We start from the raw sequence: 25,310 nt of genomic DNA, 5'->3' as shown, positions 1-25,310 counted from the left end.
TGTGTACTCCCTTCTGGTTTCCTCTAAGATGTGTCAATCTTCTATTCAAGTTCCAGTCCTATTTGAGCTCCTCACTTTTCAAAAGATATCCAGCACATCCTCTCAACATTTGCCTATGCTATTCCCCATGTATATTCCAAGCTTCCTTCCCACGGCTAATTCTTACTGATCCTTGAACTCCAACTCTTCACTTGTAGCACTAGGACAAAATGACCTAAGTTCCAGAAGAGCAGAGACTGTTGTTTTGCTCTCTGGTATACTCTAACCACTTAAAAACAGTGCCTGGTACCTAGCAGGCCCTTGATAAATCTCACAATTATTTATTAACAAACTATCCCCTTGAACACACTTAAGAGTTATCACTGGCCTCGTAGTAACCAAAACTGAAAACAGAATAAGAGAATTCATTTTATAAACCTTTTATATAATTACATGTAGTAATTATCAAGGTCTCATTTTAATAAATAAACCAAAATGAGCCCCTCCTCACTTCAGGGGTTGGAATTCTATCTTACCCAATGACCGGAATAGTTTCTAAAAAGATAAGTAGTTAGCTTACTGGTTTGGTGATCTGAACCCTGCTCTTGGGAGTTCCAGGGCCATTTTTCAGGTCTCAAATTGGATACTGTTTCCTCTGCTAAGTGTTCCCTGGCCCCTAAATCCAGGACACAGTTCAAGGAACCCTCAGTTTTCCCCATTCAAATACACTGGCTGTTGAAACTGTTTTAATTGACTGTTTCCACCATTAGGCTAAAAAGCTATGTGGGGACAAGGCTCCTAATTGAACACGCATCTGATATCTGGTCACCACTGTTTCCCCAAGGCCTCAGTTCCCACGGGCACCCAGCAGGCACTCAAGCATTTGAGAATGATTTATCTCAGCAATAAATGGAAAACAAAAAATAGGTGTCTTCATATTACTAGTTGAAGAATAATCTCTTGAGAGAGAGAAGTGGCTTCTCAATCAGTACCTTTCAAAAGGTCAGTTATGGAGGACTGTCAAGACACATAGGGCATCTACTCTTCTAACACCTTCCTCTAAATTCAGCCAGATGATCAGCATCTAGAATACAGATCCAGCAATACTTACAGCACCATCCATTAGAAATTCTTCTATTACAATGGGCTTCAGGGACGTTCTAAGAAATACCCCTACGAAACTCATCACTTTTATTACAAAGATACTATTCATCATGTAGTCTCTTCTCCAAAAGATACATGACAGATTTTCCTTTGTCAGGTCTGTTTTGACTCAAATAACTGGTTTAACTTTATGGGCACATTGACTGTGCTCCCCTCAAGTTGGCTCCTCAGGAACTTTAGAGATCAGATTTGTGGGCTGCCTGCACCAAGCATCCAATGTGCATTTTGTGTACTCTTATGCCAGCCTCCATTACCTTACTTCCCACCTACGTCTTTCTTCCTTACTTTAAGGTTTTTTTTTTTTTTTTAGTTATTTGACAGAGAGAGAGAAATCACAAGCAGGCAGAGAGGCAGGCAGAGAGAGAGGGGGAAGCAGGCTCCCCGCCAAGCAGAGAGCCTGACGCGGGGCTCAACCCCAGGACCCTGAGATCACGACCCGAGCTGAAGGCAGAGGCTTAAACCACTGAGCCACCCAGGCGCCCCTCTTCCTTACTTTAAATGATGCTATTTTGTTCAAACATTTATAAAGCACCATGAATTGTTAAAAGGCTTATAAATATACACTTCCTTTTCCTTTGGTAGTTCTTTGTGTTCTAACACCATTCCCTAATTGTAGACTCTCTAAAAAAACTGTTAAGTGCTCCTGGTTTGTATTAACTGGGACCTTGAGAAGTCACTTCATCTCTCTGTGCTTCCTTAAAATGAGACTAACATATAGTAGACACTTCATGGGGTTAGTATGAATTAATGGAACTGAAGTACATAGAACTATGCCCTACACGTACTGCTACCTAGGTATTAACTATTATCATCTTTATTACTCTCCAACTCACTGATTAAAATGACAACTACAACAAGGAATGCCACTAATCTTTCTACTTTGACACTGACCCAACACTGTGTTTATGCTGGTTCCAGACTCTGTCAGTGTCTTGCTCAAGTGAAGGTTACAGACATTCTTCCACTGGCTGAAGTACATAAAATTCCTATTTACATTAAAAAAAATAGATAAGCATAAATGTATATGCTTTAAGCATAAGATAAATCATGTTAATATCAACCTAAAGGTAAGAATTGCTTAGAACTAAAGAGGTGGCTTCATGGAAGTTGGGTGGTAAAGGGCAAAGGAAGTTACCATTAACTTATTAAAATAACTCATTAAAAAATAACTTAAAAATCTAGTTATATTACTCAATCATAAACTTTTTAGGAGACTAGTATGAAATTTTTAAAATACTTTTTACAACTCAAAACTATTTTTTAGTCCATTAAAAATAAGACTTCCATTAATAACCACAAGTAACAATTACTTTATAATACTCGGGATCTACAGCAAAATGGAAAAAGTGCAGGGCATAAAAAGAACTAGGCTCAGTTCTGGCTTTACCACTTCCTGTATACTTGACTTCGGCTTACCGCTGAAGTTCTATGACCTACTACTAGTCATCACAGTATTATTCATTTTCAATCCTCATAACATGGGTGAGGGTGAATAACAACTTGTTGTGCTGTTGTGAGAATTAATGAACTACACAAAAAGAAATCTTAGCCAACTGTAAACTGTGATATAAATTATTACCATTTAAAACGGGAGGAATTCTCTTTAGTTACCCATCTTTATTCAGAGTACTACAGTCTATACTACTGTTACTTTTTCTAGACTTAATACTTTTTCTTCTTCTTTTTTTTTTAAACAAAGCCTCACTTTCATAGAATAACCACACTCAAGAATAACCACACAGAATAACCACACTCTTTTAGGCTCCATTAAAATCTAGCTACCCAGGTAGCTTTAGGGTAGGAAAAAAAAGCAAACTAGCCACACAGATTTTAGTTACTTTACAGAAGGATTCTAGGTAATACAGAAACAAATTACATAGCTAGGTGAATGTGGGTCCCTTTGTGATCATCATGTTTGTTCTGTTCAGTGTTGTACGGTCAATGCACCTGTTAGCTAACGTAATGACAGCAGACCTGGCATGTCAGAGCAATTAGCTAAAGCTTTATTCATGAAAGACCTGAAGGGGAAAGTTTGGTTCTCCGGGGCCTCTCCGATTTACCTGAGAGGATGTTTGAATGTAAGCTCAACTACAACTTGAATAACCTATTCTATCCCAAATTCCTTAAATTGTAGGAGCCCCATTATTGTAGTGGTAGCAGTACATGTAAAATCTAAAAACTCAGGGATAAGCAAGCAGTATTAATTAAAGCTGCATTTTCTGTAGCTTTTCTTTAAGCCATCACATACAGACTTCTACTACAGGCACAGTACACACCTCATCTCACTTACACCATCCCAAACCGCCAACAAATAGATGTAACCATAATTTTACAAACGAGCCCATCTCATCTTCAGCTATGATTCATACAAATGTACCCTATTTTACTATCAAAGTAGCCTAACTCGACTCAACTTGCCAAAAAACTTACTTTATCAAGGAATATCCATGCTTGCAAGAGCATGCCTACACTTTTTACTGGTCTTCAACATCGTACCAATTACCCTCTTTTCTATCTGAGGCTACCGGTCCACTTAATAGTGGAAAAGTGCCCCCCTCCCCCTCGAAGTGTAAGAACAGAAAGGGCTCCAGAAAGAAAACTTTGCAACAGAAATCACAGCTAGAGAAATTCAACTGCCTCTGCCCCCTCTGACTAACGTCACAATAACATTAACCAGAAAGTTTTGAAATGTGTCCGGATGGCATCTAGACTTCCTTGCTGTTCATCTCTCTGCTGTCATCCATCTGCCTGGCAAATTCACAACTCGGGGAACCTTCCTGACAGTTCACGGTTCTTAAGCCAAACCTCAAGTCCAAACTTGAGCAAACAACTTACGTCATTTCACCGTGCTAAGTTTTTCTCAGTGTCTGATTTCAAAAGTTTAGGCTTACTCTTGCGGGAGGCCCCCAGGATCAGAGTGACAACTACAGGCCTTAGGTGAAGTGGCCTATGCCCCCTGGGAAAGATGCGAGGACACCGGGGAGCGGAGAGAAAGGCAAGGGGTCCAAGCTTCGGCTGCCGGCGGGCCCCCTGGTCCGTGCTCCGGATGGGAAGGTTGTCTGAATGACCGCCTTTCCTCCCAGGCAAGTGCTGGTGTGGGACAGAGATGGGACCCTGCAGGGGCCGGGCGGCGACGCGCTCACGGCAGGGGACCGGGAGGGGGGCTGCGGGGTGGTGTAAGGGCCGGGTCGCACCTGCACCTCGGGGGCGTTTCCGGGTGGGGTGGGTGGGCGAGCTCCGGCTGACACTCACGCTCCGGGAGGGCCGGCTGGACGCGTCCCAAGACCGGAGCAGCAGTTCCTTGTCTCCAGCCTCGCGAGGAGAGGCCGCGCCCTCCTGGCCGGCAGCCTCCACGAGCCTGACGGCGATCCCGGGGGCGCCCTTAGGTGGCTGGGCCCAGGCGGTCCGCGGCAGCAGCGGCTCCCGCTCCTCGTCGTCCTCCGCTTCCAAGCTCCCGCCGCCGTCCTCCGACGCCAGCCGCCCGGACTCGGAGGACTCCGCCATGGCCTCCCTCTGTGCCTTCCGTGTTGAGACCGGCTCAGAGTGGCGAGCTGCCCGGCTCTGGCCTCGGCATCGCGGAGAACTGCAGCCGCTGTGGCGGGTCCAGGACACCTCACAGACTCCCTGCCCGCCAGGCGGTTGTCCCCGCGCAGTCGCCAGCCGCGCCCCACCTCGCGCCAACCCTGCGCCTGCGCGGAAGGGCGGGGGCGTAGTGGGCGGGGCGTGAGGCGGCTGTCACCTGCCGCGGCGGGAGAGGGAAGTTGCGAGGTGGGAGTGGGTGCGCTTGAGGAGCGCTGGGGTTGGCGTTAATATACGTCCGCCGAGGCTCCCCCATCCAACGTAGGTCAGTCTATCCTACACTGCAGAATTCTTTCGTAGAATTTACAACACTCCATACCTACACCTTTATTTCAGTAACTAACATTTGTTACACCTACTACAAGCCCACGAGAGTGGGGACCTTGTCTTTTGTTCAGACATTCTGGACTTCGGTTATTTGTATTTTGTCTCTCCCCCCTCCCCACAACTAATTTAGCTGGAAGTTTTTTTGGGGAGAGGGGATGAAATATTTTAATCTGACGGCAGCACATAATACTGTACAGTGAGCACACCCAGTTCCAGGAGATCCCCTCCAGGTTAGAAGGAAGTTCTCAAAATTAAGTGGATTTGTGAGAGCCTGGCCCCCTGCTCAGGGGAGGGAGAGGGAACAGAATGAACAAAGCATGGAGGTCTCCTCTCCTGTCACTCGTAGATCCAGCTCTGAGCACACCTCTTGTAATACACCAGCTCTTCAGGCTGGAGCCATTAGCCAATCTCCTTCTCCGCACTCTCCACGGAGTCTTTGCCGTGGATAATGTTCCTGCCAACTTGGATGCAGAAGTCCCCACGAATGGTCCCAAGCTTGGAGTCTGGAGGGTTGGTCTCCCCAAGCATCACTCGGCCTGTCTTCACCACGTTCAGGCCCTCCCAGACTATGACAACCACGGGCCATGACTGCATGTACTTGAGCAAGCCAGCCAAGAAGGGACGATCCTTCAGGTCGATGTAGTGCTCCTTGAGAAGGTCTTCAGAAGTCTGAATTAATTTCATAGCAATGGGGCGGAATCCCTTTTGCTCAAAACGCTTGATGATTTCTCCCACAAGGCTGCACTGCAACCCATCAGGCTTGATGGCAATGAAGGTGCGTTCACTGTTGGCCATGGTCCCCTCCAGCTGGTCTGGCTGCCTAGTGAGAAGTTTATCATTTAAAAAAATCTTTTTAAAAAGCCGTCTTTTGGTTCCACTGATTTTTTGTTTTCTAGTTCATTGATTTTTGAGCTTTATTATTTCCTTCTTGCTACTTAATTTGAATTTGATTCCTCTTGTTTTGCCAACTGCTCGAGTAGAAGAGTGTATTATTGATTCCGGACCTTTCCATTTTTTAAAAATAGAAGTATTTAAAGCTATGCCTTTCCCTCTATGCCCTGCTTTATCTGCATTCACAATTTTTGTTATTTTGTATTTTCATTTTCATCATTTCAAAATATTTTTTTATTTCCCTTATGGTTTCTTCTTAGACTCATTTCTTTGAAATGTGTGTGTAATTTCCAAATATTTAGGTGTTTTTCTAATTTAATTCTGTTGTGGCCAGAGAAGATAAATCAAGATTTCAAACTTTTTTGAAATTTATTGAGACATTTCATACCCTAGCATGTTACCTGCCTTAGTAAACAGTCTATGTGCTCTTTAAGAAGAATGTGTATTCTGCAGGTGAGTGACTCTGTAACTGACTATTGTTTCTATAAATATCAGTTCAGTATTGATAGTGTCATTCCCATCAGTTATACCTTTATGGGTTTTTAAAAAATATTTATTTTTTTAAAAATTTACTTATTTATTTGAGAGAGAGAGGAAAGCAGGGGGAGAAGCAGAGGGAGAGGGACAGGCAGACTTCAGGCTGAGCACAAGTCCCACGTGGGGCTCAATCCCCAGACTCTGAGATCATAAACCGACCCAAAATCAAGAGTCAGATGCTTGACTGATTGAGCCACCCAGGTCCTCCTATCCTTTTGGATTTTTATATTTAGTTGTTCCATCACTCATTGAGATGAGGGTTACATTCTATGATTGTACATTTGTCTATTTCTTCTTTTAGTTTGTTGAAGTTTTGCTTTATATATTTTGAAGTTGTGTTATTAGGTGCATACACAGGATCTTTATGTCTTCAGTTGGGTTTTTATTTCTACCTGATGATTTTATTTGATCCTTTCCTTCTTTCCTACCTACCTTCCTTTCATTCTTCCCTCCTTCCTTCCTTTTGTAATGGACTGTCCCTCCTTATCTCTTGTAATACTTGTGCCTTGAAGTCCATATTGTCTGATAGTAATATAGCCACTCCACTTTTCTTAGGCTTACTGTTTGCCTGATAAATCTTTTTCCACCCTTTTCAATCAATTTGTATCTTTATGTATGCGTGTTTGTAAATATGCATCTCCTGTAATAGCTTATAGTTGGTAATAAAATCTTGATTTTATTATTTACATTTAGTCTGATAATTTCTGGCTTTCATTTGGAGATTTTAGTCTACTTATTTTTAATGTAATATTGTAGTTGTACTTAGATTTACTGCCATTTGCAACCATATTCTATATGTTTAATCCTTTTTTTTTTTTTGTTCTTCTGTATGTCCCTTCTTGCTTTCTTTTGGGTTAATCATTATTTCTTCATACTTCATCTTAAGTCCTCTATTGGCCTTCTGCTAAACCTCTTTACATTAATTTGAGTGCTTATTCTAGCACTTACTGTATACATCCTTAAATTATCTCAGTGTGCATAGAGTTTATATCATAGTACCTGATGTAAAATGTGAAAACCTTGAGAAAGTGTTGTTCTACTTATCTCCCATCCTTAATGTTATTATTGTCATATATTAGATCCATATATATTTAAATATAGTCAATAATTTTTGTCTTGAACAATTACATGTCTTATAAAGAAATTAAGAAAACAACCTATACTGTTTTGTATTTACCTATATTTTGCCATTTTCAATGCTCTTTTTTTTTCCCCCCTAAGTGCTCTTCATTCCTTTCTGAGGACCCAAGTTTCCAATTAGTATAAATTTCCTCTGAAGAATTTTTTTAAAAGCATTTCTTGTAATAGACATCAGCTGGTGATAAATTTTAAGTTTTCAATTATCTGAAGTTATTTTTATTTCACCATCACTTTAAAAATAAACTTTCTCTAGATAAAGAATTCTGGATTATGTTGTCCCTCTGCTCCCCCTCCAAGTTCAAGTCTAAAAAGGTAATTTCATTGTCCTCTACCCTTCATTTTTTCTGAATTGTGTCCCTCCACCCACCCACCCAGGTTCCACTATGTCATTTTTTTATAGATGCTTTTAAGATTTCTTCTTTATCCTTGCTTTTTCAATAATTTCACCATGATTCTCTTGATATAAATTTCTCTCTCTCTATATATATATATATATTGCTTGAGTTTTGCTTGGGTTTCTTGGATCTGTAGGTGTACGTATTCCAACAAATTTGGAAAAATTTCAGCCATTATTTTTTCAAACTTTTTCCTGTCACATTCTGGGATTCTCATTATATATATGTTAGACTATTTGATAATGTCATAAAGATCAATAGGGTTGTATTAATTTTTTCAAGAAGTTTATCTCTGTTTTACAGATTATATAATTTCTCTTAATCTGTTTTTAAATTTGCCAAGTCTTCAGCCACTTCTAATTGACTGTTAAACCCACCCAGGGGGTGTATTTTCAAATTTTGTGCTTTTCAGTTCTAGAATTTTCATTTGACTCTTTTTAAGAGTTTCTATGAATCTGTTAACATTTTCCATCTGTTAATTTATTATGACTATATATATTTTTAAATCCTTGAGTATATATAAAGTGTTTGAAAATCTTTGCTAATTCTTGTATCTGAGTTATCTTAGAGTCAGTTTCTATTGATTGCTTTTTTTCTTGCCTATGGGTCAAATTTTCCCTTTTTAATGTATTTGTTATTTTTTAAATTGTATATTAGATTTTGTGGATGATATATTGTGGAACCTCTAGATTCAATTTTCTTCCTCTGATGAGTGTTGATATATTCTAGTATGTAGTAAAGTAATCCAGAGTCAAATTCCACCTGAAATTTTTGATCATTTCTTTCAACAATCTTGATGTTGTTTTTGCCTGGGCTCCTTGGAGTCTCCCTCATGCACTGAGTTCAGGAGTCAACCAAGGATTTGGGTAGGGTGTGTGTGTAGATTTTGGAGTTCTCTCCTTCTGTTAGTCCTTCCTTTTCAGGATTTTCCTCCTCCATTTCTAGGTGTTCTGGTAGCTCCAGACTCTAACCTTAAGCCATTAGGACTGTGGCTTTCTGATTGACTTCCAGGTGCTGTTCACAGTACAGACTGAGTAATCCTCCCCCACCCCCATGAAAAGATGTATGAGCACAAATCATACTTACTGTATTTCAATGTTTCGAAGAACAGCCATCCTTTCAATTACTGCCTGCCTGCTTTTGGTTGCTTTCCAGTATCTTCAAATAATTCTTTTTGTATTTTCCCTAAAGTTTAGCATTTTTATCTGTAAATGGGTTAGTCTAATACAACCTCCTTTGACATATTTTATTGGAAATGTATCCTTTAATGAGATAAATGGTACTATATTTTTGTCAGTAGTTTACATGTTAGTACTGGACTCTTACTTATTGCTTGATAAGGCAGGATTCAGTATCAGTTCTATTTGCAGTTTTAGTTTTCAAAGACATAAATGCTGAGAAAATCTGTTGAAATAAATAGATGAATATGGGAAACATTTTATAATAGCAATGTCACTCAAATCTTTGATCTTTCTTTCAAAATATGTACCAAGATCACTGAGTATTTTATCTGATTACCAAAAATTATTTTTATGATTAATCATCACATACCTAATTCAGGTTCTCCTTTGAGTTTTTTACTTTCTCAATTTCTGGAAAATATATCAAAAAGCCTTTTAAAAACATATCCAATTATTAATAATTGCACTGTAACTCTTTCACTTCAAGGTACCTTATCTTTTAACTCATAATATGATACTATTTGCTAAATATAAATATATTTATATATTTATATATGTAGCAAATATATTTTGCTAGATATAAAGATAAACTTATACATTATATATAATAAATATATTTTGCTAAATATAAATATAATATGATACTATCTGCTAAATAATATGATACTATTTGCTAAATGACTTTTATCTTATCAAAACCTTGGAACTATAGGTTGACTCATTCAATATATGTGAAACAGCTAACTTAAAAATTAACTGGTAAAGCCAGGCTGCATTATCAAATCAATAAGTCAAAACAGACTTTTAAAAATTCACATGAATATGGTAAAATATGTTCCTGTGTCAACATCTCAGTTTTGAGGGCTCTGCTACCTTCAGTGTTTCTCACAGATATTTGTTTTGTTTCCATGGAATATTCCCTCTGCCTTTTGGCTAAGATCAAGTGTAGTATCTGTTCTTATCAGTAGTCAGGGTCTAGAAGAGGCAAGATCTTTAAATGAAACTTGCCACCACTCCCACAAACTTATTCTACAATATCTATGTATTCAGGACTTCTTAACACAGGACTAAATGCACCATGTCTAATGTGGCCATTACTTTTAAAATAATGCTCCTTTAATAAGAAAATGCAGGAATAATTGCTGCTATCTCATGGGCCTTTGTCTAAGGAGACTTTTCCAAAATCTGTATTTCTAATCTTTGCTAGGAGCCTCAGGTTTTTTACACCCTGAAGCAAGGAGCATTTAGATGATTCAGGAGAGATACTCCTACACCAACTGGCATACTACAGTTCAATTCTGGCACTAATCATCCAGTGTTAGCACAGAACCCATAAGTTAAGGGGTCAGTCCTATGTAAACCTGCTCTCACTTCAGAAGCCAGCCGTATTTCAGGGGGCCCCCAGGCCACTTGCATTTATGACCAACTGTCTACAAATTTGGGGGGATCCCATGACTCCCTCAGATTCTGCAATATGTAGAATAACACACAGAACTCCGCAGAGGTCGAAGTTCTTTCCCTTATGGAGATTACAAGGACATGGAACTTACGGGCAGATAAACAAGTAATTACAATACAGTACACTAAGTACCATGTGAAGACTACTATGAATTCATGTAAGAGGGGCAAAGATCAGGAAAGGACGTTAAGAAAGAGAATCTAGGAGTAGGGGAGAGACTTGGCTGGAGTAAAATTCCTCCTGAAATTTCTGACATTTCCTTCAGCAATCCAGCTGTTTTCTTTTGCTGGGCAAATGGATGAAAGGGAAGGCCCTCAGGGCAGATGACATTTAGTTTAGTTTTTTTTTTTTTTTTAAGGTTTTTTAAGTTTACTTGAGAGAGAGAGAGTGCATGAGTGAGGGAGAGGGGCAGAGGAAGAAGCAGAATCTTCACTGAGCTCTATGTGATGCTCAATCCCAGGACCCCAGGATCACAACCTGAGCTGAAAGCAGATGCTCAACTGATTGAGCCATCTCGGTGCCTCAAGGACAAATCACATTTAGAAGGAGACTTGGAGGCTGAGAAATAGCTGTTTATGAAAAGAATGGGAGAAAGAGAAATCCTGGCATAAGAGGCAACTTGAGCAAAGACGCTGAGGAGTGCCTGTTGTGATTTAGGCGCCAAAGAGAGAACAGAGTGAGTGGTGGTGGTGAGAGAGAGAAATAAGACACTGTGTTCAAAAGGTAGTCTAGGTCTTTATTGTGTTGCCTTTCATTACAAATCTCATGCTGAGATTTTCACCCTTTTGCTGAAGGTTCTGACTGCCCCTCCATTCTCTGGCTAGAACCCAGGGTGGAGAATAGCAAAAGATGAGATTAGAGACTTAGGGCATTTATGAAGCTGGACTTTGTGGGTCTGAGGAGAGCTTGGATTGAATTGGAAATTCATTGAGTCCATAGCTCTCTCAAAAAGGATAACAGCTTTTGCTTAAAGGTATTTTTAAAATTAATTAATTTATTTGACAGAGAAAGAGAGAGTATAAGTAAGCAGAGTGGCAAGCAAAGGGAGAAGCAGGCTCTCCATGAGCAGCGAGCGTGATGCGGGCCTGGATCCCAGGACCCTGGGACCATGACCTGAGCCAAAGGTCGCTTAACCAACTGAGCCACACAGGCTCCTGCTTAAAGGTATTTTAAGAATAGCTTAAAGGATTTTAAACAAAAGTTTGATTCTTCTAATAAATGAACAGAATACATAACTCTAAAATACTGTTGAAGATTAATCTTAAGCATGTATACATACATGCATTGAATGTTTTTATAAATGTACACAGAAAAGTGATAACCATGTTTGCCTCTGGAAAAGGAATGAGAAATTAGAGATTGGGGTGGGCAGGAGATCTACTTTTCTCTCTATACAAGTGTCAGGACCATGAGTGGCTTGTTGCTACTGGTTGGGCTCCATCAGCAACCCTCTTTCCTTCAAGGCTCCCCAATCTCAGTTGAAAACCATACTTACTAAGCAAATACAGATTCAAAATGTCCTAGTTTCTCCATTCATTCATTCAACAAAACTTATTCCCCTACTATGTGACAGGTGTTCTCCTAGTGCTAGAGTGAGAGGAGTGAACACATCTCTGTTCTCAAGAAGCTTCCATTCTCATGGGGGAGATAAACAATAACAGATAATGAAGAGGATTTAGCACATAAAATGATAACACATGTAAGGAAAAAGGACAATGCAGGGTGAGGAATACAGAATGATGGTGGTGTGAATGGGTATGTGCTATCTTACATAATAAGGTAGTTTTAGTGGGTTGAATGGTGGTTCCCCCAAAAGATATGCCCACATCAAATCCCTGGAACCTGTGAACATTATTTTATTTGAAAAAAAGATCTTTGCAAATGTGATTAAGTTAAGAATCTTGGGATGAGATTATCCTAGATTATCCTAGATTATCTTGGTTGGCTTTAAATGCAATGACAGACAGAGGGAGGTTTGAGAGAGAAGACAAAAGGGAACAGATGTGAAGATGAGACACAGACTGGAGTGATGTGGCCACAAGTCAGGGAAGCCAAGGAATGCCAACAGCCAAAAGAAACAAGTACAATAGTCAAGCACACCAGAAGAATCTTGATAGAATTGAGTGTGATAGTGATAGCTATTAGGCTCTTGGGAGAATCTCCCAAATATACTAATTCTTTCTATATGGAAATTTTGAGGGGGAAAAAAAAAGAAGCAATTCTGGAGCTTCGACTTCTGTATACCTTTCACACCATTTGAATTATTTTAACCAAAAAATTATGTTCAAAATTATTTTAGGGCATACAAAGTTTCTACAGCAATGGGAAAAAAAAAACAAGAACTATTTGACTAGGACAAAAGTTTTAATTAGATGTGATTTTAAAGGTTGTGGTTCAACTGCTATGCAATCAGTAAATGCAGAAAACAGAGAACACTACTGTTGGAGTCAATTTGATAATAGCCACAGGTTGATAATCTGTTTTTGGCTTTGTTGATCTAGCTGCAGTGGACTTCTGCTTCATGGGGAATCTATTGTTAAATTGAGAAAACACAGAGATCTTCTAGATAAGCCCTTTGATTTGTATTCTGCTCTACTTCAACATTTACATGTGCATGTTGTAATTAGAATACAGGTATATTTAAGGAAAACTGAATTCCCAGTTTCCTTCATTTTCAAAATTTATCTTACACTAATATTGGATCTTGCTTTAAGCAGAATCTGTCCTCAAAAACTTATGTATAAATAAAATGCTGGTTTAATGCAATATTAATGAAGTCTACAGTTTACTGAAAGTCAGCTGCTGTTCCAGGTACTTTGAGTTTATTAACATATGCACCCTCACGGCAACTTACAGAGGCAAGGATTCTTATTATCCCCTCTCTGCCCATGGAAAAACTAAGGCATATAAAGGTTAAGTACTCTGTCCCCACACATAAGTGGCAGAGTTAACAGTGAAGACAGGTGGTCTGGCTTCATCTTCTTAAGCCACTCTATTATGCAGCCTCCCTTCCCTTGGGATACCAATGGAAAGTTCTTTTGGAATCACAGTTTTGATCATTGTCACTAATCTCTAATGCTATCCCATTGCTTGTCAAAACACAAACTAATAATTTACTATGGCATGTAATTCCTCCCAAAGACTGGGCTCTAGCCTCTGACATAAGCTTTATCTTTTACCTCGTCCCACTTAGAGCCATCCTGAACTTCTCCCTCTTTCTAGAATCTAGAATATTTCATGTCTCTGTGTCTGTCCTTGCTGTTAGAATATCCTTACCCTCTTCTTCACTGGGTTAACATCTACCTGGCATCTAAATTCTAGTTTAATGTCAATTCCTTTGGAATACTATCCCTAGTTTCCTAAACAGAGATCATTATGTCTCTGCCTTGCATTCTCCCCAAACCCTTGCTCTGAACTCTGATGGAATCCTCTCCTACTGAAGTTGGGTTATTTCCCTATTTGAAGGTACCACGAAGATGTGAGCCCTTTCAAGGAGAAATGTGTTGTTCTCTTCTCCATCGTTCTCTCTCTCCTCCTCTAGTTCCCACTAGGAGAGTGACCAGAACATAGAGTGTGTTTGACAAAAGTTACAGAAATTAATGAACAAATGAATGAATGAGTAAAATTGTATTGAAAAGAATTCTGTAAATGGATTTTGTAGTAGAAGCCATCACCCCCAACTCCTCTTTGATGGCACTGATATCTGCTCTCCAAATATCACCAAGATAATTTGTGCTGGAGGTTCCCAAGAGCACCCCCCGGTTTGATGATTCACTAGAAGGACTCACAGGGCTCAGTATATAATCATATTCATCGTGACTTATAATAGTGAAAGGATACAAAGCAGAATTAAGAAAGGAAAAAGTTACATGGGATGAAGTGTAGAGGAAACCAGGCACTCACTTCCAAGAGCTCTCTCCCAGTGGAATCACACAGGATCCTTACACCTTCTCTAAACTATAAGTCATGACAACATTTGTGAAATATTATCTATGAGGAAACCCCATGAGAGACTCAGACCCAGGGTTTTTATTGGGGCTGTTCATATAGGTACCTTCTGCCTAGCATCCATCAAAACTCCAGATCCCTAAAAGCAAAGAAAGAGTTCAGCATAAACCATATTGTTTCTGCAAGCAGTTTGGATACAGTGAATCGCTTTTACCAGGAATGGTGGGAACTCTCCTAAAATCAAGTTCTCAGATGTCAGCCAAGGGCCATCATGACCTTTTCAGTGATGATCACAACTGCCAAATGAGAAGAGGAGCTCCTGAAGTGAAGGACACATCTCAGCAAGAAAAGAGGGAGGGAGTTGGTCAGCCCCATGCTCCAGAATGAATAAAAAAGACATAAGCCTACTTCCTCAGAGACTAACTCAGAAGGCAGTTAAGAAAAGAGTTGTCAGATTTGCGGGGCACCTGGGTGGCTCAGTGGGTTAAACCCTCTCCCTTTGGCTCAGGTCATGATCTCAAGGTTCTGGGATCAAGCCCTGCATCGGGCTCCCTGCTCAGTGGGGAGCCTGCTTCCCCCTATCTCTCTGCCTGTCTCTCTGCCTACTTGTGATCTCTGTCAAATAAATAAATAAAATCCTTAAAAAAAAGAAACGAAAAGAGTTGTCAGATTTGCTTTTCCAAAATCCTGGTTTGAGATAAGGAGGGGGATGGGTTCACGGGATGCAAACCTGTGGTGGTGGTTAAAAATGCAGTTTAAACTGGTATTTCCAGTTTGTGCAGCTTATATTAGGAAAATTTAAAAATACTTGACAACTATATAGATGTATAAAACTCAAATTTTGTCTTTATTTCAAATAGAAAGCTATAATCCCCAAATGCCAGTTTAATTGCAGGTGCTAGAAAAATCCAGGAACAAGAGAGCAGGGCTGTGGTTTAACAAGTTTTATAAACATTGTCATTTCCCCGGGATTTTTAATTCTGTGGTTGCCTATTTGTCTGAAGTAAAGAATTAAAAACACTGAAAACAAAGAGAGGGCTATGAACTTGTCAGCAGGAAAATAGGGAGCTGGGCAAACTGAGTATCCCGCCCACTCCCTGCTGCTAGGCTTGGGGGAGAGCAGGTGAGTGGGTGACAACAGGTGCGGAAAGCAAAGGAAAATAGGTCAAATCCTTAAGTCCTGAACAGAGAGAAAGAAATAAGTGACAGGTGCAGGCCTCCAGAGAGTCTGCGGCTCAGACTTTGAAGCCTGTATTCATTTCCTGGGTCTGTCTTTACAAATTTTCCCAAACTTGGTGGTTTAAACAACAGTCATTCTCCAGCAGTGGGGGCCTAAACTTGGAAATCAAGGCTTTGGTAGGGCCACACTCCCTCTAAAGACTCTTCCTTGCCTCCTCCAGCTTCCAGTAACTCCCAACATCCTTGGCCTGTAAACCCATTGCTCTAATTTTTGCTCCAAAGTCACTCAGCCTTCTCTCTGTGTATCTCTCTGTGTCTTCTCCTCTTATAAGAACACCAGTCATTAGATTTAGAACCTTGACTATCCAGTATGACCTTATCTCAACTAATTATTATCTGCAAAGACCCTATTTCCAAATAAGGTCGCATTCTGAGGTTTTGAGTGGACACAAATTTTGGGGGTGAAAGGGTCGAGGGGAGCTATGCATTCCGCTGTAAAATGCCCTCACAGTAACTTGCACCTGTTATTATCAGATGGAAGGTTCCCCCATCAAAGCCTTGGTATGTATATTAGTACAGCTTTACAAAAAAGTAAAACATTAACCAACCTAAAAAGTAGTCACAAGACAGAGTGAGCCAAAGCAAAACTGCTTCCTGCCTGTGACCAGATTTGTGCTTTTTCTTTTTTTCCTTAGATGAGAAGATCATGATTCTAAACTTCACAATGAAAACGTTTTGTTGCAGGAAACCTGCCAGAAAATCTGCCTATGAAACAACACAAGCTGAATGTGGTTCCATTCATTTTGGGGGACATGTCAAATGTGCTCTGAGCTTCCTCAGGTGGTCCCCTCCTCACTGAGTATATGACAGGCTCACCTGCCAGGATCGAGATATAATCAAAGGCTAAGAAGGGGCCAGGATCCATATGCTTGTAAACATACCCGAACCTGTCCAAACCATCCGTGAAGATGCCCCACCTACACTAAATGACCTTCAGCCACCAACTTCTAGAAGGAGCTCCTCTACTAGGCTTCTCTTTAAGTTGGCCTCAGAATAAAAGATAAGTTTATTTGTTCGAGAAACTCTGGCTCTTTGGAAATGGTCACTCTTGGCTCTGAGGAAACACTTGAGAGTGGTTGCACAGTCCTTTCTACTCCCAGTTAGACTTCTGGACACTGGCGTAGATTAACAAAGAAATGTATGTGCTGATACTATTTTTAACTTTTATCTCAGAGTTAGTATTTTTGGCCAATGAAGTAGATGCAAGAGAACCTCAGAAGTTAAAGTGCAATCATTTCTGGTCCACAAAAAATTTTCAAATGTAATATTAAGCTATTAAGAAATTAGCATAGGCTAAATGTGTCCTGCAAAAATTTATACGGTGATATCTAATTCCTATTGGGATGGTATTTGGAGGTGCAGTCTCTGAGAGGTAATTAGGTCATGAGGTTGGAGCTCTCTTTAAAGGATTTAGTATCCTTATTAAAAAAAAATCCCAAAGAGCTCTGGTGTCCCCTTTCACCACATGAGGATCCAGCAAAAAGTTGGCTGCCTATGAATCAGGAAGCAGGCTTTCACCACTCACCAAATCTTCTGGTGCCATTAATTGGACTTCCCAGCCTCCTCAAGTATGAGAAATAAATTTCTATTGTTTATAAGCCACTCAGCATGTAATAGTTCTGTTAGATCACACCAAATGGACTAAGACAGTCATTCTTAACATGGACGGCCCTTTCCTAAGGATTTAATCTATCCATCCCTCCATCCACCCACTCTTCACCCCGTTGATTCTACTTTTGGAATATCTCCTAAGTCATCAACTTCTTTCCTTTCGTCACTCCCAGCCCCATCCAAAGCATCATCATCTCTGTCTTGACCACTCCAATAGTCTCTTAACTAGACTCTTATTTCTGTTCTAACCCCCCAAATATTTAAGGTGTCATGGAAAGCAAAAACAGATATCCCAAAGCAAACTGGTTTAAAAGAAATTCATTATCTTGCAAAGGAGGAAGGCCAGCAAGTGAGCAAGTTTGGGAGCTGGTTGACTCAGGGGCTCATCATTGTCACCAGAGACCCAGGTTCTTTACCATTTCAGCTCATGCTTAGTTTGCTGGCTTTACTCTCAGGCTGCTACCCTTATGGGTGAACATGGCTAGACAGTGTTGTAGGCATGTTCATACACAGACATGGCCATATCTACAGGAAGAGATTGTCCCCTAGTGCAATCCTATAAGTGAAAATACCTTTCCCATAAGTCTCCTGTGATAGACCTCCCCTCAAAACTCCTTGCTGAGAACTGGTCCACATGCCAACAGTGGAATCAATCACTGACAAGGAGAATGAGACCATTGTACTGACTTGGACAATCAATTTAACCTTGGAGTTGGGAATGTGATTCCACTTTTCCTGAGTCACCTTGAAGAGATGGACACCAGACTAAATTATAATTCTGGTGGTAAGAGGTAAGGGAGGAAAAGATATCAGCCGCAGAAAGTGTCCGCCAGGACTTCCACTCCATGTCTCTCTTCTGTAGAGCTGGCAGAGTTATCTTCTCAACTTGCATTTGTAATTATGTTCCTCCTCTGCAGAAAGCTTCAGTGGCTTCACTTGGAATGTAATTAGATACTTTAAAATGTGATCCAAAAACCTTGTTTGAGTTGACAAAGCTTTGCAAGCTCTGGACATTTCCCCTCCCCACTTTCTGTAATCCATCCTTCTGGTTTCCTCTCTCAGGGCTTGTGCCTATGGCTGCACATGGATTGTATCAGTCAAGGTTCTCCAAAGAAACAGAACCAATGGGATATAAAAGATTTATTTTGAGGAACTGGCTCATGTGATTGTTGAGGCTGGCAAGTTCAAAATTTTGTAGGTCAGGCCAGTATATTGGAAACTCAGAGAGGAGTTGATGATGCTGTAGTCTTGAATTTCCTTTCAACTGATTGGATGAGACCCACCCACATTATGGAGAGTGATCTCTTTCATTTAAAATGAGCTGATTATAGATGTGAACCATATCTCCCAAATACCTTCACAGCCATGCCTAGACTAGTGCTTGATTAAATAACTGGGCACTACAGTCTAACCAGGTGGACACATTGACCATTCTTCTCCTCCCATCTAGCTAAAACATACCCACTCCCTCTTCCAGGTCTCAATTTCCCTGGGAAAACTTCTTTGGGGCCCTCCTTCCCCAATCCAAATAAACTCTCTAATTAGCACTACTACCCAATTTTCTAATAAGCTGTTTATTTATTTACTAACTAGAACATAAGCCTAAAGAACAAAAACTGTGCTTAGTTCACTGTCTTGCCCCATCAGTTAGTGCAGAACCTGCCACATAGCAGGTGCTCAATAATAGCTACCAAGGTAAAATATCTGGTCCAACTCCATTTTATGGTTGAAATAATAAGTTTAGAGGTGAAAAACACCTTATTCAGGATTACCCCACCAATCAGTAACAGAGCTAGATTAGACCGCCTGCCTACAGTTTCATGCATGTTCTCCTCCTCTTTGTCTGGGGAGGTTAAGGTCCACAATGTGTGACAAAGTTTTGTATTTACAGGAGTGAGTGTGTCCAGCCCTTTTGTATTAAAAAAGAGATGCACACTCACTCAGGTTTCTGCAATAGGGTTTTGTGGGATTTTAAAAAAGTCTACACATGATAATAGGAAGCTCATGTGACAGAAACTACTGTCCAGCTGAACTTGAGAGAAACCTGTCCAGGAAGTAGCCTCTCTCTTACCCCCCACCCACACCCCCCAGCAACAAGGGGTCACCAATTCTCTGCCATCATTCTAATTCAGTACTGCCCGATCTCATCTGTCCTTTTCCTGCTAACCACTGACTGCTCATCTGGTCCTGCTTTCCTGACCTCATGGCCACTGCTTATGAATACAATGGGCTCACTCATGCTTTCTCCTTGCAAGTTTTCAGAGTCTCTTCCTGCCACCCAGCCAACTCTCTCTTTGTATTTTCTAAATCTAGTTTCCAACAGGTCACTCTGGTTGGCTTCTTTTGTTACTATCTTTCCTATTTGGATAGGTTTTCATGCTTCATCACTTCAAAGGTTAGCCCATGAATGGGCTGCTTTTAGGTCCTGTAGGTTGTAATGGAGGAAGTCTGGAGGCAAACAGATCACATAGCTTAGAACATTCCAGAGACTACAAGGGGGCATTTTTTTTTCTTTCCCAGTGACCAAGAGTAAGGCAGATACCTTCACTGACCTTTCCAATACAGCAGAAAAGAGATGACCAGAGTTTTCAGGTAATGGTCCAAAGTACTACCTCATGGCAAAATATGGTAGAATTTTAAAGTGGCTCAGCTGCCCTCATTTCTGGAACATGGTGGTAAATGCATTTTTGGGTTAAGAGGCTGGGAGTAAAACATCTGTGGGCAGTGTGAAGAAAATGAGAAAAAAATGGAAAATGGAAAGAAATAAAATAATCCTGAGATTATAACATTACTTGACTTGGACAATAACAAGTGAATATAAATGAAGCTAGATCTTAAAGTGATTTCTATGAAAACAGACAACTACGTTTTATTTTTCTTCCTTTCCTCTTCTTCTTCTTCTTTTTTTATAAAGATTTTAATGTAATCTGGTAGAGTAGAAGAAAATAACTCAATGTTCTGAAAATAAATTTCCCAGAGGAGGCCATTAAGGCAGCCCTTTTGTTTCCTGTCATACTCTGAATCAGTTACAAGGACAAACTCTATTTGTTTGGGTACATTAATTTTGCTCAATGGCCTTTCTATAAAATGAGCCTTAAATTGATGGGACTGGACCTCAGCAAAGAAGAAGTTCCAATTTTCTCTGGATGGATTATTCCGGACGTGCAGTGGAAAATTATTATTAATAGCGATTCATGTTTACTATCCAGTGAGCATGAGAGAAAGATAGAGTTTAGAAATGCAGCTGTATCCAACTAAGCAGTGAGCATCATAGGACAAATTACTAGGGAGTGATGACCCCAATCTTTGGTTCTTGTGTGGCTAGTCGGTTTGGGCTACATTTGGTGTGTTGGATCATTGGTTTTCTCTGACTATATCTTGGCTTGGGGACTTCAGGGAAGTAAGATAGGTTTTTGAAATGACCTAGTCATGTGAGTTGTCTTCTTGCAGGTTCCTTGTGGTGCTTAGGCTCTGGTGGCATCCACATGTTTATTTCAGTTGTTCAACTGAGCTGAACGAACATGCTCCCTTCCCTCATGGAGTTGATATTTTAGTGATTAAATTCGGTTCCTAGGTCTTTCTGATTCTGATTCAGCCTTCAAAGATCGAACAATTGCAGCGACATTTTGTGGCTTTGGATTTTCCTTTCCAGGTTAAGGGGTTAGAGGTAAACCATGCTGTAAGAGGGTATGAAGAAGGAAATACAAAGAAGTAAAATGTCTCCATGTTCTTGGGGCTTAATCAGAACCCAGCTAGTCCCTATGATTAGTGGGGTATGAAGATTTACTATAATGCTCATTTCTCATACATGCATATGCTTTTGTTACCTTTGTCATTTGAATTTTGTGCTAAGCTCATTCCTGAGTTTATTTTTTCTTTTTATTCTGCAGAATAAATGAAGACAAACCAAATGAGAACAGGCAAGGTATCTTTATTTAGATCCTACAACAGCAAGGGAGTCAGCCATCATCACTCGCATTTTGGCAGAGACCGAAAGGCAGGCAGAGGAGCAGGAAAGTTTTATAGCGAAACAAAGGGAAGGCTTCAGGTGTGTCCTAATTAGAGGGTGTTGGCTTGGGGAAGCTGGAGGTGGGCTGACTAGAAGGGGGTGTTCTATGTGACTGGTTAGGGGCATTCTATGTATTGGGCTATCTTTGGCTGGTCCAAAGTTAAAAAATTAAAGAAGTTCACTTACTAATCAAGTCCTGGCTGTTTGGGGTCAATTGTTACAAAGTTTATTGTCTAGTTTAATGGCTGCTTGATAAAAATAGTGGTCTGAAGGTTAGCTTCCTGGCCTAGTTACTACAGATAATAGGTTGGTTTCCCAGGCTGATTGCTGCAGGTTGTGGGTCAGAGTCTGTTTTTATATATGGTTTGGTCGTTGTTTATATATAATCAGTCTCTCATTCATTTGTTTTACTTGGGTTGCTTCATTTGTTTTAACTTTTAAATCCTTTAGTTTTTACATATTTATTAATAGCCATCAATTCTGCAACCTTCATGGTACATTTTCAAGAACTTTCAATGAACAAAATAATGCATGTTCATTGCATAAAAAGTTTTAAAATGGAAATAAGGAAATGGAAAAATAATTTTATAAACCCCCACCAACCATATCCCTACTGACAATTTGCTCTATGTTTTTCCTACGCATATATATCAGTATAATCTCATAGTACTTCGTACATTCATAAGTTTGTTTTCTCCCACTGGGGTTTTGCAGGGATGGAGTGTATTTCTCATTCAACCGTTACTCCCCAAACATTGCAGAATGCATTGAATATAGTAGTAGTATATTCAACAAGTATTAATTGAATATTTTATGTTGAACCACATGAAATTGTCTCTTTTTAAGTAAAAAAAAAAAAAGATCAAATAATGGCAACTTGATGTGGTTAAACCTAGTAGATGGATGATTGGATGGCTAGACAGACAATGGATGGATGAATTATAAAACCTTTTACCATTGTCAGCTCTATTCTGCATCAAAATTCTGGATGAATGTGTTGTGTCCTCTTGACAATGATTGGGAACATTGTGACTTCTGCTCTCAACTTATTTATTTCTTCCATTTGTTTATGACTGTTATTTAGCCAATTACCAAATGGCAGTGTCAGTCCTTCTCATCCATATATACGTTCAACATTTTTTATAAGATTTCAGTCTCCTTGTCATGAGTAGATGGATCATTTCATTTTTTAATTCTTTGAGCTTCAGTTTAGGATTTTGGCTAATTTTGCAAGACATTGATTAGGGAGGTTTTGCAAGACATTGATTAGAGAGGTCTTTTTCTTTCCTGATTAAAAGCATATATGAAATCCTTTCTCCAGCGCTCTTTTATTCGTATCTAGTAATTGTGGATATAAATATATGACTCTGGTGATCTGTCAAATACTATATTATGTGAATTTTTCAGGAAGCAAAATCTTTTTTTTTAATCATTTCAGAATATTGTCATTAGTCAGACTAAGGATTCTGGAGGTAAATCTTAAGTAAAATGAATTGTTTTCAATAAAACACTATAATAGCAAATCACTGCTGCCAACTCCTGTTTAATATTCCTCCTGTTATAATATCTGTTTATAATATCTGGAGTAGAGTTGCCATTAAATTATCTTTAATGCTGTGATCCTTAGGGCTTGTTGTTTAAAACTATAACCAGTTGGTACTTGAGTATAGTGGGTAAAAGAACAAAGTTGGGGGATGACTGCGTGGCTCAGTGGGTTAAGCATCTGCCTTCAGCACAGGTCATGAACCCTGGGTCCTGGGATCTAGTCCTCATTGGGCTCCCTGCTCTGTGGGGAGCCTGCTTCTCCCTCTGCCTGCCATTCCCTCTGTTTGTGTTCTCTCTCTCTCTCTCTCTCTCTAACAAATAAATATATAAAATCTTAAAAAAAAAAACAAAAGAGTCCAAGATTGACTGTCCTTAGTTCTCTTTCCTTCCATGTCTGTCTCATTTAAGTCCTGATACCTCAGGCGTGTTACCTTTCCCCTTGGAGTCTCAAGTTACCTCCTCTGTAAAATGGTTCTGTAGACTGAATGTTTGTGTGCCTCCAAGCTACATGTGTTGAGTCCTAACCACCAAAGTGATGGTATTAAGAGGTGGGGCCTTTGGGAGGTGATTAAGTCATGGGGGTAGAGCCCTCATAAATAGGATCAGTGTCCTCATAAATGAGACCCCAGAGAACTCCGTCACCCCTTCTGCCATATGAAGCTACATGAAGAAGACTGCCATCTATGAACCAGGAAGTGAGCCTTCATCAGACACTGAATCTGCCAGAGCTTTGATCTTGGACTTCCTAGCCTCCAGAATTGTGAGAAAGAAATGCTTACTCTTTACAAGCCACTCAGTCCACAGTATTTTGCAATAGCATTCTGAAAGGACTAAGACAGATGGGCATAGTGTTATCTTGGAAGTTAGAGTCATTTATTCTTTCATTCAATATGCACTTTCTCATGTGTCCACGTTCTGTTCTCACCACTGTTATTGGGTGTCACAATCCCAGGAGAAATACATTCACACAATACATTCACTTTGCTTTCGAGGTTCTAAGGATGCAGTGAGAGAGGAGGCAGGCAAGGCTTTTTCCAATCTTTTGTTCCAGTGTAATGTCACTGGCAGATCAAAACCAGCGTGTTGTAGTTGGAGGAAGGGGTATGTGAGTCCAAATCTGTTATTAGAACTTGGGAAACTTCTAAACACTTCCTGCTCCATTCCCTCCTGGACAAAATGTAAATAATGGCTTCTGCCTCTCTTACCTCCTAGAATTGTGGAGGCAGTTACTTACACCTGTTAGCAGCTTACATACATTATTGTAATTCAATGAGATCATCAAATGAGATTAACTCTTTGATTGCCCTTTATAAACTGTCAAAGTAGTAGTAGGGATTAAAATTATTACTTAAAAAAAATCAAACTCAGGTTGGTTTGAAGAAAGCAATGCTTTTCTGGTTTTTTGGTTAGAGAGTTAAACATTCCCAGAGGAGTTTTAGAACTCTTTTCTGCACTTGGGTAGGAAATGTATCCACAGCATTTCTGGACGGCATCCCTCTCCCCTCTGCTTATTAGCATTACCTGAAATTGTAAGGGCCTATTTAGAAACTGTCCCTGCTCCCCTTCCCCCAGGGGATTTACAGGTAACAAAGCCCAGATACAAAGGTGGGTCAGGCCAGGTGGCCTGTTTGCTGTCTCCCTGGTTACCAAGGAGTATGGACCCCGCCCTTTGGGAGCCCTTTTGGCGCCAATCCCAATCAAGGTGTAATAGGCTGGTTCAAATGTCTACTAGGGTAAATTGTAACTCAGTTGGTCACCTAGCATCCTGTGTGTGTTACAATGTCATTGGCCACCTATGCATGGCCAGGCCCGACCGCATGGCCTTTGCCCTTAAAAGCTAGCCTGTGAAACAGAGAAGGGTCGCCCTCTCTTGTAAGAGGTGCGGCCCGAACGTTCGGTTAGATTCTTGATGCTTGGCGTGAAATAAAGCTTTGCTTGACCTTCGCTTTGTATCAGTCTCGCTCCTTTAATCACGGACCCATTATTGGGGCATAACAGAAATACATCTTAGAAATACCTGTACCTGGGTCTCTCACCCCAAACCATTGCATTGCAGCCCCTGGGGATAGGACATTTAAAACAATTAAAAATCACCTCTAAGTGATTCTAATATGCAGCCTGGGTGGAAAGCGCAGCCCCAAGAAATGTTCTTCCAAACTAAAGCCTGCGGTTTTGCCAGAATGACTCTTGAGCATTACAACTGTCCCGAGTGGGAGAGTGGTGGTTTGCTCAGCTTCCCTCCACGTTCTGAAGGAGGCAGCTGCGGCAATGCTTGAATGCCTGGGCAGTAGGATAGAGGACCTGCC

General features: G+C 40.3%; 2 protein-coding genes and 1 pseudogene across 3 annotated transcripts in view; 1 reads left to right on the top strand and 2 right to left on the bottom strand.

The window, feature by feature from the left end:
• The window catches only part of PI4K2B (phosphatidylinositol 4-kinase type 2 beta), a 30,079-nt gene extending 25,249 nt beyond the window's left edge, over window positions 1-4,830 (bottom strand). For both annotated transcript variants that reach the window (XM_059381899.1, XM_059381909.1), the window contains exon 1: window positions 4,338-4,830. In XM_059381899.1, coding sequence (XP_059237882.1) covers window positions 4,338-4,647 — 310 coding nt within the window. In that variant the 5' untranslated portion in view covers window positions 4,648-4,830. The remainder of the gene's footprint in view (window positions 1-4,337) is intronic.
• Window positions 4,831-5,448: 618 nt separating this feature from the next.
• Window positions 5,449-5,936, bottom strand: LOC132015273 (nucleoside diphosphate kinase A-like). The gene has a single exon (XM_059395869.1). The coding sequence runs from the start codon at window positions 5,842-5,844 to the stop codon at window positions 5,449-5,451; it is 396 nt and encodes a 131-aa protein (XP_059251852.1). The 5' UTR covers window positions 5,845-5,936.
• Window positions 5,937-10,106: 4,170 nt separating this feature from the next.
• Window positions 10,107-10,209, top strand: LOC132008584 (U2 spliceosomal RNA; annotated as a pseudogene).
• Window positions 10,210-25,310: the final 15,101 nt, after the last annotated feature.

The sequence above is a fragment of the Mustela nigripes genome, chromosome 1 (assembly GCF_022355385.1).
Source record: "Mustela nigripes isolate SB6536 chromosome 1, MUSNIG.SB6536, whole genome shotgun sequence".
NCBI lineage: Eukaryota > Metazoa > Chordata > Mammalia > Carnivora > Mustelidae > Mustela > Mustela nigripes.
This window is presented reverse-complemented; position numbering and strand designations above follow the sequence as displayed.